The sequence below is a fragment of the Harpegnathos saltator genome, unplaced genomic scaffold (genome assembly GCF_003227715.2).
Source record: "Harpegnathos saltator strain DR-91 unplaced genomic scaffold, Hsal_v8.6 scaffold31, whole genome shotgun sequence".
Classification (NCBI taxonomy): domain Eukaryota; kingdom Metazoa; phylum Arthropoda; class Insecta; order Hymenoptera; family Formicidae; genus Harpegnathos; species Harpegnathos saltator.
Window position 1 is genome coordinate 169,924 of NW_020230106.1, and position 13,076 is coordinate 182,999.

The window sequence follows — 13,076 nt, forward strand, 5'->3', positions numbered from 1 at the left end:
GGCTTGTCTTCGCACCTGGCAGGCGCAGGTGCGCGCAGTTGTCCGTAGATAGCCAACACCTCGAGCCGAAGATGCCACGCTACGTGATCGACATTCAGGAAAGGAGAAGCATCATTCTTCGCAGCTTTCGTCGTGAAAAAGGTTGCGGTTAAGTATCAACTACGGCGGCGAAGCGAAGAACGAGCAGTGCGTCCTACATTTCTTCCCTGTAATGTTGCCAATATGGAGGAAACGATTAGGGAAATAATGAATCTTGCTTGTTTCTCAAAATGCCGCGCTGTCGTGCAGCGTAAGTGTTTAGACGTCAATTTAAATGTATCTCGGCGAACGTATTATTTCGTAAAGGTAACCCGCCAGCTTGCTGCCGCAACTAAGGAACGCGTTTTTTTAGGTTTCGGTCGATTGACCCACATTTAAGAAAAGAAAGTGCGATACTGGCGCGAGAAAACATTTTGTGATTTATCCATGTTTACGTCTCTCGGCATTGTTATCGCGCGTTTGTTGCGCAATTTTATTCATTCTATCAATTTTGCCTGCGCTCGTGTCGGCTAATTGATAAATTAAGTCAGTCGCCCGTCGCGAATAATTTCTGTTACGTTTTCACATTTACATAAGCACCAATTCAAGGGACACGTTCGCGGCTCTTCGTTATTTCATTTGTATTTCATCAGAATTTCATTTCTCGACTCATTGGGAAAATATTTCTTTTACGATAGTGTTCTCGCAGATCATCTCAAAATTCTGAAATTTCGAGATCTTGTTTGCTCTCGACTTCAACAACACGACGCAACGTCGAAACTCGATCATGCGCGAGAATTTTTTATCTCCTTGAGCGATTACGAGTGTTGCATGATCGTGTTTCATTTTGCGGAGGTAAAATCGAGTCGGACGAAGCATATGTTAATATTATTTCGTAACTAACACGTTGATTTACGCGCGAGTCCCACTAGACCCAAATTCTCGATATATTATGTTGTGTTCAGAGGTTGTCCAAGTGAATGACAAATCTTAAATATGCATAGTTGCTGTCTACATGACATACGCTCGAGCTGCTGAGCGAGCTGTCGATTTTCAAAGCGATGTAAGAGTTTCGCCTTTCGAATGTATCACTAATCACCTTCGAAGATTCGACGCGACTCTTCGAGCATCACCAGACAGGCCTCTCTTTGTACTCGCGAAAAAGAAGGTGCCAATTAAAAGTGCGTGCACATTAAGCGGTGCCCGATAATTTTCCGACCGCGTGAGAGAGTGAAATTAAGATCGTGACTGACTAATATGCGTCTTACGTGACATCGGCACCGAGAGAGACACGCTTCGAAAGGTCTAACCGCATCCTTGCGCCGGAGTTACGCGGTTACATAAGGAGAAAAGTGAGACACTGAAGGAGGGTGAGTGAGAGAGGGAGAGAAGGAGAGGAGGAGGTGGGAGAAGAGAGAGAGAGAGAGAGAGAGAGAGAAATTCGAGGAGCGAATCGGGGAAATATATACGGAGCAGTAACCTGTAACTGTTATCGTTTAACTGTTATCTTCCGCAGTTTTTCGCAGACCTGTCGCGCGCAAGACCGAGTTAACACGCGTCGTAAAGAAACGATCTAAGGTTTTGGAAATCGGGATCGCAAATCTTATGTATTTTTGTTGTGCACCCTCGATGTCCGCAATGTTGTAATCTAAATATCTATTATAGTTGCTATAGTTCAAATAAAAATACAATTTTAGTGACCTCACGGTATCATGTGAAGTTCATCTTATCGATTTAAGAGGGAAGCAATATTTTTAAAATTTTCAAAAGATAAATTTTTTGCCTTCTATATAATTACGTAGAACTAACTTTCCTGCCTATCTCCGATTTCGTCGCAATTCAAAATTCCAAAAATTATCTAAATTTCAGTAGAAATACTAAAAGAGCACATAGGTTCACACGTATAATAATTTACATAATTATGATTTAATACATAAAATTAAGATATAATATATTACAATACATTTTAAATATACATTTTATAATTTATAATTTAATTTTAACCTTTAAGTAAAAAGTCGTGTCGTGCAAATTATTCGGTCAAAATGACATTCTTAAATTCAGAGTATACTTTCATTTTTATTCCGTGAGAACATTGCGACAATTTCGAAGCGACTGTCGATGTCATGTAACGTGAAAATTTATCGGATCGCAGCGAATTTACACTCGCACACCCCGATTGCAATTTCTTACCTGAATGCGACGCTAATTCAGGCACAACGACAGTCCTGTTCGTCGCCGAACTTGTTTGTCCAAGATGAATATGAATATTTTCTAATACGCTTTGCAATTCGACATGCGTCGGACACGAGCTGAAGTGAAAGCCAATCGCGTGCATTGTACTCCGAACGAAAAATCCGCGTCGAAGATCGCGCGGAATTACGTAAAAGAAATTCATTTTCACGCGAATATTATCGAAGTATTACGCATGAACTCGTAGGAGCGCGATTAGTTCGCAGAACAGAGAAAAAAGAAAGAGAGAGAGAAGCCGTAAGATTAATTGTTTTCTACCTTCGCGTCGGTCTTTTACCTAACTTTTGCGCGATTGCGTAAGCGCGAAAGGGTAATGTCAAACATCACTGACACAAAAACCCGCGGGGCACCGAGAGGAGCGCAAAGTGCTTTCATTTTTTAACCACCGGGCCGCAGTCGGAATTTCGATACGTAAATTCGTAAGTATCTCTTTCGTTTATATTTAAGTCGTCAATCACCGCGCACGGTTAAGTAACTCGGCCTCAATTTGAACACCATCGATCATGAAAATTATTATAAACACCATCGAAAGCTGTGAATAATTTCCAAGATAATAGGAGTCTATATCACAGATAATAGATCGTGTCCTCCTCTTCGATCAAATCCGCTCTCGATAAGAAGAAAAAGAAGAAAAAAGAAAAGAAGGAAACTAAAACGTCTCAAGAGTGGGTTATCTGGATCGGGATTGCTTTATCTACGCTACAAATCATATCGCTTCTTTTGGCACAGCGGTCAACGGTGCGACAGATCCTTCAGCAGGGATAATCAAGGACGAAGAAGCAGGAAATCAATCGAGACGAAATGAAAGAGAGGAAAATCAAAGCTCCATATAAGCGCGCGATAACCCGCCGTACACGACGAATCTGCGAATGAACGCGCAACAGCCAGCCAGTTTTGCATGTCCGTTCGCTCTCGCGGCCGCGGTTACATGCTTCACAGTCGCGGTAACTTTCTTCGTGCAAGCGGCAACGAGTTTCCATGTGCGGCGACGACGTCGGCCAGCGGTGTGATGAACGCCCTCGCAAGCGTAAACCCGCAATGATCACCGGTGATTCACTCCGATCTTCGTCTACGAGCGACTACTAGCCGCGCGTCTTTTCTCGGCAACTATTTGACCTCTTTAACCTGGTAGCGTACATTTCAGCCTGGCGATCAAAGAGCGCTGGGTTCTCTCCTTTTTACTTCCCGCCTCCTCTCCCGTGCCCCCTGCCTCCCTCTCTCTCTCTCTCTCTCTCTTTCTCTCTCTCTCTCTCTCTCTTTCTCTTAACGCGTCTTAGCGTACAGGAAACGCGAGGTGGCGATGAACGGCCCCGACGCTTTTCCTGCTTTCTCTGCACTTCCTCTCACCTTCTGTATCCTTTATGATTCTCTCTCTCTCTCTCTCTCTCTCTCTCTCTCTCTCTCTGTCTCCGAAGTGTGCCCCTCTGACGTTTTCGTTCGCCTCGTTAAGCGCATTGCATCATAATCTCGCGCTGCGCTAAATACATCGGAAACTTTACCTTGAATCGATCGGACTCGAGTACGACCGCGAGAAGTACCGGAAGAAACACGCGGAAGCGCGCAGTCAAGACGCCGTAATACGTATGCGCGTTAATTAGAAGCAGAAACAAACACTTCATGCACATACGAAAGTCACGGCTACATAATGGCGTATGATTTGCTCGCTTTTCTGCGGTTCTATCGCGTAATGCGATCAGGTCGTAACGACGGAGCGCGCCGGAGAAAGCGCTAAGAACCTTCGGCCGTCGCTCTCGCGGAATCCGTCGCGCGAGAGGATAAATTCCATAATTATCGACGTCGGAGGACATTGTCATCGAGAGATGAAAATTCGCTTCTTAGAAGGAAGACGGGTTTATTTATCAATTAAGACACAGCCGACCGATTGGAACCGATTCGGCTTGCAACGCAGATAACGCGTGAGACCGCGTCGCGAAGAGAATCGTCTCGGATTCAAACGCAAGTCTCCTCTTTCGAGTTCGCGTTGCTCCTCGACTACTTGCGCCGTCACGTGCGCCAACAGTTAACAGGTTAAGATCGATTTATCGGCGAAATTGCGCGAAACAGACACGCGCGTCTCTTCGCTGGACCTCCCGAGGCGGCCTTGGCGGCCGGAAGCTCGTGAACCGCCAAGGAAAAATTTCCTACGTGCATAAACCGGTGAGGGAGGGAATGGGTTAGAGGGGAGGGGGCCACAATAAAACGCGTAAACGAGTGAGCCATCCCACGTGTTTCGACCGCGATGCATACGATTCCCCCCCGCGTGGATATCCCACGAGGCCGCATTCCGCCTGTCTCGCATTCAATGGACGGTGTTCTTATGCGGAACGTGTAGATTCGCGAATATACGCGCGGTGCGTCATCCCGCCGAGTCGTCTCTCTCGGTTATTATTATTACGGTGCGCGCTCGCGTACCGTATTTAGCGCGAAATGGTGGGCGCTTGGTTTTATCTTTCGCTTTATCTAACGTGGACATTGTATGTATGCGGTATTATTGCGCCGCTCGGCCGGCGTATCAGATGGCCGCGTCTCTCTAACGCGGAATGTGCCATGAATCCGCAAGGAGACGTGCAATTATCGAAAACAGCGAGATTGAATTCAGCGAGACTGCACAATCGTAACCGAGAATTGTCGCGCACGTAAGATTTTCCAGATTGATGGTTATCCAAAGAAACAGAGTCACTTTACTCGCAAGGTACGAGAGAGTATAAATAATAAAGTCCAATAAATGAAGGAAAAATTGATCAATTCCGCGCTGCAAATCCGAATGAATATTTTCAATCGAAATTTATATTTTTTACGGATTCATAAAAAATAGATAAGTCGATAAAAATAATCGGATAGAGATAGATTTATAAGACAAGTGGACAAGAGATGGGATAAACTTTTATATTTTCTCGCGAAGTAGAAGAGTAAATCTATTGTCTATCGTTACAGGAACAAATTCACTCAAATCGATTGAAACATTCGCTTCCTAATTAAACGTTCATTTACTTTCATCGTCGTTTCATGCGAATTTTCATTTATTCTGATTTCACTCCGCGAAATTTAGAGTACAAACTCAAGACGACAGCACGTAATCGCACGTAGAGCCGGTTAAGGATTTTATCGCAATTTACCGCTCTCCCGCCGTTCGGCGTTCTCTTATTAATTTCTTTAATTGCTTGCGAAACGCTCTCCCAGTTCGGCGTTCTCTTATTAATTTCATTAATTGCTTGCGCTTCGCCCGGCCGCCAGGTAGGTATAGGTGACGTGTGAGGAATCGAGATTTACATTTTATACCTCGTAGTCGCTGTTGGTGGTCCGACGCAGGCGCTTGAATTGCGATTTGCACAGAATACCCACAGCATCGTTGTCCTTCGTCCTCCGTCGCGCGGCGGATTCGGTATCGATTGCGTCGCGCTATCTTCCTGCGCGCCAATTTATACGTTCAGGCGGTGATTTAACGCAACGTCTCGACCCTAACGTAACATTCTCGCACGACGTTCTGTATCGTGCGCTTCTCGAGCTGTTATTTACAGTCGTGCCGGGCTGTCCTCCTCTAAGTCGCGATAAACCGGCGTTTATATTACGTCTCGAAGAAGTGCGTCGTTGCGTTTTATCCCCATGCCCTACGCCGCGCGGAGATGAGACACCCATAAAACCGCGTGGTTGTGGTTGTGCGGTTCGAGTATCAGTGTCTTACACTCGCTGTGCTGTCTCCCTCTCCCTCTGCCTCTCCTTCCCTTTCTCTCTCTCTCTCTCTCTCTCTCTCTCTCTTTAGTTCACTAAAAGAAAGTTTTACATCCTGTCTTCCTTGATTTCTGCGAATTTTGCATATCACGTATTTTCCACATCGAATATACTTCAGTGCGGATCATTCGCGCGCCTCTTCTTACGTGTCCGCATTCACTTCTCCGCCGAAGAATTATTATTTTTCGATCTACCAATTTTGTACATTCACATTTTCCCTTTTCGCATGTCTCTCCGCGTTTCCTTCGCAATTCCGGAGAAGCCGAATTGTCGAGAGACAATCTCCTGTAATATGATTTTACCAAAATATCTGGATTATCTCATTGGACAGCAGGGCGTGTTAATATCTACTCATTTGACTACAAAAGTATACTCGAGTGAACAGATATCAATGCGTCTGAGCGTTTTCGGGAAAATAATTCCTCCCCAGAACAATTGTGTTCCTCAGGAAAAATGATATCTCGGAATATTTGTCAGTGGTATTCGTACTTTTGTACTCTGACTTTTCGGAAAATTACTCGAATTTTGAAATTTGACTTCTCAGAACCACGCGTGTCCACCGGCTGGCAAACAGTTTCCTTTTTTCATGTACAAATCAGATGCATCCACTTTTTTTCCCCGATTGTGTCGGACATCCATCTTCTCCTCTCGCACGCGACGCGATGCGACGATTGTGCGAGACGACTCATTCGCGATTCTCGCGGCGCGACGATTCATTCGCGATTCTTGAATCGTACGCAACACGCGCACTCGGTCGCCACACGCCTGTTTACGTTCACGTAGGAAACACCTTGGTCTCGGCACGAAAACCCAGTTAGCGAGCGAGCCGAGCTGAGCTGAGCTGACCGAGTCGAGGCGTTTGCCGCGGAGCTTCTCGAGGACGTTCCGATCGCGCGAGTTAAAATCCTCAGAAACGTCGTAGACTGATTTTATCGTGGTAACGCGAGTTTTATGCATCCTGCCGGGAGGATGACCGGGAAAAATGTCGCCTGCATACGAATACGACGGTGAGTCACGGAACTGGGACGGAATGCGTCTCTCTTCTCGCACGAGGCGAGTCGCAGTCGCGGCCGAAGAATCGTAGTGTCGTCCGTTAACTTCGACACGCATCTCGCGGGATGAACTTTGAAGCAATTGAAGGGTCTCTACTTAGCGACTTACCCTGCAGCAAAAATCCATGCAGCGCGAGGTTCATGGCTACGATATGATCGATTTCTTCAGTCTGAAAGCAAAAAGAGAGCGTCACGTGAAAACTTAGTCGTTAAAGTCGCATGTGCGACTTTTAAGAGCTTCGCTGCGAATACGCTGAATTCCGTGGAAATTCAAGCGTATTTTTAATAATCCCTTATCACCGCGTGATTACTTTCAACGCGTTAATCGCTACGATCATTTTCGTTGATTATCTTCAATCAACTGAGGATTGAACTTGACCGATGATATGATAAATAAATGCAATCCGCGACGCACATATTCGTTTCACATTTGGTTCTCTATTGGCGACACAATTAATTAATTACCATATGTTAATTAAAGAATACTAATTACAATGAATTCTAAGTTAATTTATTTACCTACATGTACATTAAGAACGTTATCAATTAATGCTGTTACGTGCCATTGGGGTCACGATTTATACACAGATCAATGAGTCGCGGCAGAATATTTACCTGCTGCTGGTCAACATGACAATTTAATAAACGATCGATGAATAACAACGAATGTACGTAATGAGAGGGGCGAGATTCGTCTCGTGGGTGTCGATCGTGGATGAGAAGGAATGCTGGAAGCTGAACGCTGGAAACGAAAGCTAACACGCTAACGTTGTTCTAACAATCAGCTCGCGCAGAACGTAAGAACGTAATAACAGAGCGCGCTAATTGCTCGGACTGCTAAATCGCTCGGAGGCGTAAAAGAATAACCGAGACAAATAAACCCGCCGTCCCGTCGTCCGTCCGCCCGCCTGCCCGCCGCCTTTGTGTGCTCTTGCGGATGGTCAGTAGCATCAAAGGACGTGTGTGACACCTACCGCCGGTAGGTCAATATTTGACTGGAAGTCGACTCGGCACGAAAGCGGCTAACGGGCGCCTAATGTTGTTGTCGCACACACACGCCGCTTTCGCACGCCGCGAATAATTAGGGAGACGCGATCGGCGAGTGCGCGCTGATCGATCGAGTGAGCGCGTCTCGAGAGCGCCGGCTAATTATGATGGCGGCTGGTAATTGGGATAGCGATTTAGGGAACTTCTTTCTCGAAGAGGCGAAAATCCACGGCGCGCGATTCGCAAATGTGTCGATCAATTCTTAAGATCTCGCGCCTGGCTCTTCATTAGACGGCGGCGATTAGGCCGGGAACTTTCCTCGCTGCATGTATAACTTTACAATGAAACTTTCGGATGATCTTGAACGATTTCATAGACGTCCATTTTGTCGCGAGCCCGCGCGACGTGATTGATGATTTGTTATTTAACATCTTAAAGCAACACCGAAAGCTGTGCCTTTTATCTCTAAGCTATGAGAATGTATATTATTATTAACGAGGATTTATCGCGACGACAGCAAGGACGGTACAAGGTGATGTTAATAGTGAATAATTTCTTTCTACGAGACAGTAACAATAACGCGGACAATACATCGCACGTGCCTGAGATTCTCGTCGATCCTATAAAGTTCACTTTACGTCGCTTTCGTCGTCAATTCCTTCGTCCGCAGCGCTCACCTTGTGTGCCGACTACGTGCGATAAATGATCAATAAGATCGCATGTGCATACGTTTGAAAGTCCATTCGGAACAATGGCCGCGTTGCAGTGAAAATAATTCAGGTCGCGCGCGACCGTTTTCGCGCGTGTAAGTGTTATAACGGTACAGAAACGACCGATGGGTTTCGCGACCCGATTTACTCCCAACGATAATCACACCATATCTCTCAAAAACAATAGAGAGAGACAGAGAGAGAGAGAGAGAGAGAGAGAGAGAGCACGATACCGTCAGAAGCTTGAAAAAAAAGACGCGCAAGGAAAAAATAAAATAAAATAAAAATAAAAGCAGAAATAATAAAAACATCGCTTCAACAAACGGAAACGGTTAAATTATTTGCGACAGAGAAAAGTGTTAATTTAAATTCAGGGCGAATTCAGAAACACATAATTATATAGTAGAGTGAAGTGAAGCTCTAGTACAACTTAAAATTTAAAATTTAAGTTAAAAATTAAAAAAAAAAGGAAAGAAGGAGAGAGTGAGAGAGAGAGAGAGAGAGAGAGAGGGAGGGGGAGTGACTCGCATTCGATTCGACAGAACGACAAGGAATCATTAATAATTTCTCACCGCCGATCTTACGCGTAATTGTCCTTTCAAATCGATCGACCCTGTCGGGCTCTGCCCGGCGATTCATAATTCTTTCCAGTTTGCGGTAATTCGCAAACGCGTTTAGAATATTCATCTCCCATTGTGCAACGCAACTTTCTCTCGGTCTCTCGCGATCGCATCCGTCGTCTATTACTTCCAGGCCGTCGAGTATTTTTTCAGAAGGTCACTTTCATCACGCGTTCGTTAGATCGTATCGTACGTTCCGCGACTTGACATATTAATGAGTGCAGCGTTAATTGTTCTTCAACTCGTACGCGACGCACGCGCTCGCTAATTCCCCGTTTCATAGATTCAAGCGCAGTGAGTGACAAAGTGATCACCAAGCGTGCGGAAAGACGAAATCAACGGGTTTCAGTAATCGATCGCAACGATCGCGAAGTCCGATCGCTGAGTTCAAACAGTCCGATATTCGGCGATCGTGCAACATGTAAGTAGCTTCAAGGTCGACTTGCACAAGTGCAACGTCCAGGGCGCGCTCTTATGCGGCTTCACGTGCACTTTATTGCGGCGTAAAGCGGTTTGAGGTTTATCGGATCTCCATTTATCATGGCGAATCGTGGCTCGCCGTTCGATAAATGGAAGCGATAGCGCGAGTCTCTCTCTCTCTCTCTCTCTCTCTCTCTCTCTCTCGTTTTCGCGCGCGCGTTCCTTCGATACGTTTATGTGGCAGTTATGAATGATCGGCGATTCAATCGTCTGACCGAATATCCGCCCAGCTTAGGCTGCGCGAAGTCGTGTATATCACGGTTTGTCAGCCGCCATCGGCATCGTCGACGCGAAATATTCATTTCGCCGGCTCAGCTAACCCTTCGCGATCGTTAAGTCGGCGAAAAATTGCTGCAGCCGATCTTCTATCGCTGGTTCTTTAACCCCGACCGTGTGTGCGTACGCGCGCCTCCAGGTGTAAATCAACGTAACGACCGAGAGCGTGCCGTTGCGGTGCCGTAAAGATGGGCCGATTGAAAATTTGAACAATGCCAGGCGGATACGCTCCTGCGACTTTTCGCACGCGATTATACAGTGAGTTTTCCACAAACAGCTTGAATTGAGTTTGATTTATACCACCAGTGGTAAATTATATATCTTCCGTAATATACGAAAGCTATTTTTATATGATGGTGTACGGTGTGCAGCTTGAGAATTATCTGAAGAATTTGTTAAAATTCGTATTTCGTAATTTCGGCTTAATTTAATTTTAGCTAAAATTCTCAGGTCAAATTCGACATATTTTCCAGTAAGATTATTTTCACTCGGACAAATTGTTTTTAGAAAAATTTTAGAAAACTCGCAACAGCGTGAATTTTATATTATTACTAATTCAAAGTAATAAATTCAGGATTTCACTTTCATCGTCATTAAATTTTGTAATTTTGCTGTACTGAATTACAGCGAATTGTTTACATGCGAGCGATGTAGCCGGTGTATTAGATCGCAGCGTGCATGCGAATGAGAGTCTGTGCGGTCTACGTGCGCGCGATTCGTAAGGCGGTCTCGCTCGGTTTCGGAGCACTTTCCTGCGCCGCGTCACTCGCGGTCGCGCTCTTGAGAGAGACGATTTTCACCTTACGTAAAACCGGCACATCGCCGGCACGGCCCGGCCGTGGCGTGGCTCGTTTCCACGGCGCACGACTTTCCCCGATTTCGTATCGCCCGCATTACTCCCGTGCATTGATATCGAAGACGATCAGCCGGCCACGCCTTTGGCCAGACTGGACTTCGCGGTCGATCGGGTCTCGCGAGATCTTGCTCTCGTTTGCACGCAGGATGATCCAAATATTCGGTCCGTAGCAACGTTGTTGAAATTATCAGTACGATATGGGGGAACTTACATAGTTACATTAAATGTTTTCAAATCTGATATGATATCATCCGATGTCAAAGCCGTGTTTATTTATTAATAATAATGAGATGGCACGTATCTTAAGAGGACTGGGGTGTCAGATTACTGAAAAATCGTGCTTGTTTTTGATAATATTTTGTGACGAACTGAATAAATGTGAGAGAATGAAAATTTTAGATATATTTATATAATATATGAGAAGTAGAAAAATTTTGTTTATTAACAAATACTCATATAAATATATGTCCGTTTAAATTTTAAACGCTTTTCTCTCGAAATTTTATTGTTCAACTTTTTGCAGTGATTTCTCCGAAACTGAGCTTCGTATCGATTTGAAATTTTAAAGCGATAATATTTGTTCATCTGGCTCTCAGATGAACCATGGGTAATTACGTCAAAATATTTCATTTCGAGATATTAATTTTTTTATTGTAAAAGAATTGAAAATTTTGGATTTTTTTCCTAATAATAGCTGTCATTTTGTTAATTTTGTTCGATTTCTTTTTGTAGTGGTTCACCGGATAATGATAAACCTCCTCAAGATTTTTAGCTAAAATTCGCTCTGATCGAACCATCGAGAGCCGAGATATTACTGCAGAAACGACAACTTGAAAAAAAGAAGAGTATATTTCAGCTATATATATCATATATGTACATGATTATTTGTTAATAAACAAAATTCTTATACTCTTCATATGTTGTATAAATATATCTAAAATTTTCATTTCTGCACATTTACTCAGTTCGTCACAAAATATTATCAAAAACAAGCACGCAATTTTTCAGCAATCTGACTCTCCAGTCCCCTTAATGAAATATTTTAATGAAGGTGTTGACCGCTGCCGTCAATGATCTTTTGCCATTTTTGGGGGCGATGGTCTGATTCCTCGTCGATAAAATAATTTATCTTTTTAGGCTATCCACTGATCGACCGGTTTTCGCATTTTCTCGCATCGATCTGGATAAATGAAAATCGGATTGAACGATGTCTGGAGAGTACGCTGGGTGCGGTAGGACTTCTCAATCGAAGTCGAACAAAGTTTCTTCACTCGCAACGGCAATACGGCCTTGCTTTGTCGTGAAGCAGGATGACTTTGCGTCGATTCGCGGCTATTTGAGAGCGTTGTTTCTTCATGGCTTGGTTCAGCCATCATAATTGTTGACTGTAGCCTTCTCCTGTGACTGTCTGATGATAATAACTGATAGCCAAAACACTCCTTCTTGACCCTGCTAAGGTCGATATTGCGATAAGAGGGATAAGGGATATTGCGTTTCGTTGTGAATGTCGATGGCTGACTGGAACTTATGATTCCTTGCGTTTAAGATAGTCAAAATAAATCCATTTTTCATCAGCCGTAATTATCCGGCACAAGACACCCCTTTTCCGCCTAGCAATGAGAAACCAATGAGAAACCGATTACACAGATTGGATCTCAATATGCCAATTTAAGCAGCACAAATAAATCTGCTAACGAAGGGTCAAGACACGAGAGAAATGCACATGGTCCGTCGAATTGCCTGCGCAATTTCCCGGCAATGCGGGACTCATATGCTAATCCGTCGGCTCTAATTGACGGGACAATCGTCGTAGATCGATCGATTCCTCTGTCACGTTACTTCCAATCATTAGATTACGATAGAGCTCGCAGCGTCCTCATTATCCGGCTTGTATTGCGAACCGAGTCGTAGAGTCGTGCGATAACCGCCGACAGATGAAAACCCGAATAATAATAACAACGATCGCCGATTACATAAACGAGCCGCTGAACGAAACAATGTACTCTTTCACGCGGCAATTTTATCGGGGGATTATTCTGGCCGTGACAGCGCGCGGATTAAGACAGAGCCAGATTGCGCATCGCGAGTCGAGCTG

The 13,076-nt window shown here is 44.5% G+C and overlaps 1 protein-coding gene across 1 annotated transcript in view; it reads right to left on the reverse strand.

Annotated features, from left to right (window-relative positions):
- The window catches only part of LOC105189193 (serine-rich adhesin for platelets), a 68,269-nt gene that overhangs the window by 39,883 nt on the left and 15,310 nt on the right, over positions 1-13,076 (reverse strand). Inside the window, exon 2 of the mRNA XM_011151147.3 lies at positions 7,162-7,222. Coding sequence (XP_011149449.1) covers positions 7,162-7,195 — 34 coding nt within the window. The 5' untranslated portion in view covers positions 7,196-7,222. The remainder of the gene's footprint in view (positions 1-7,161; positions 7,223-13,076) is intronic.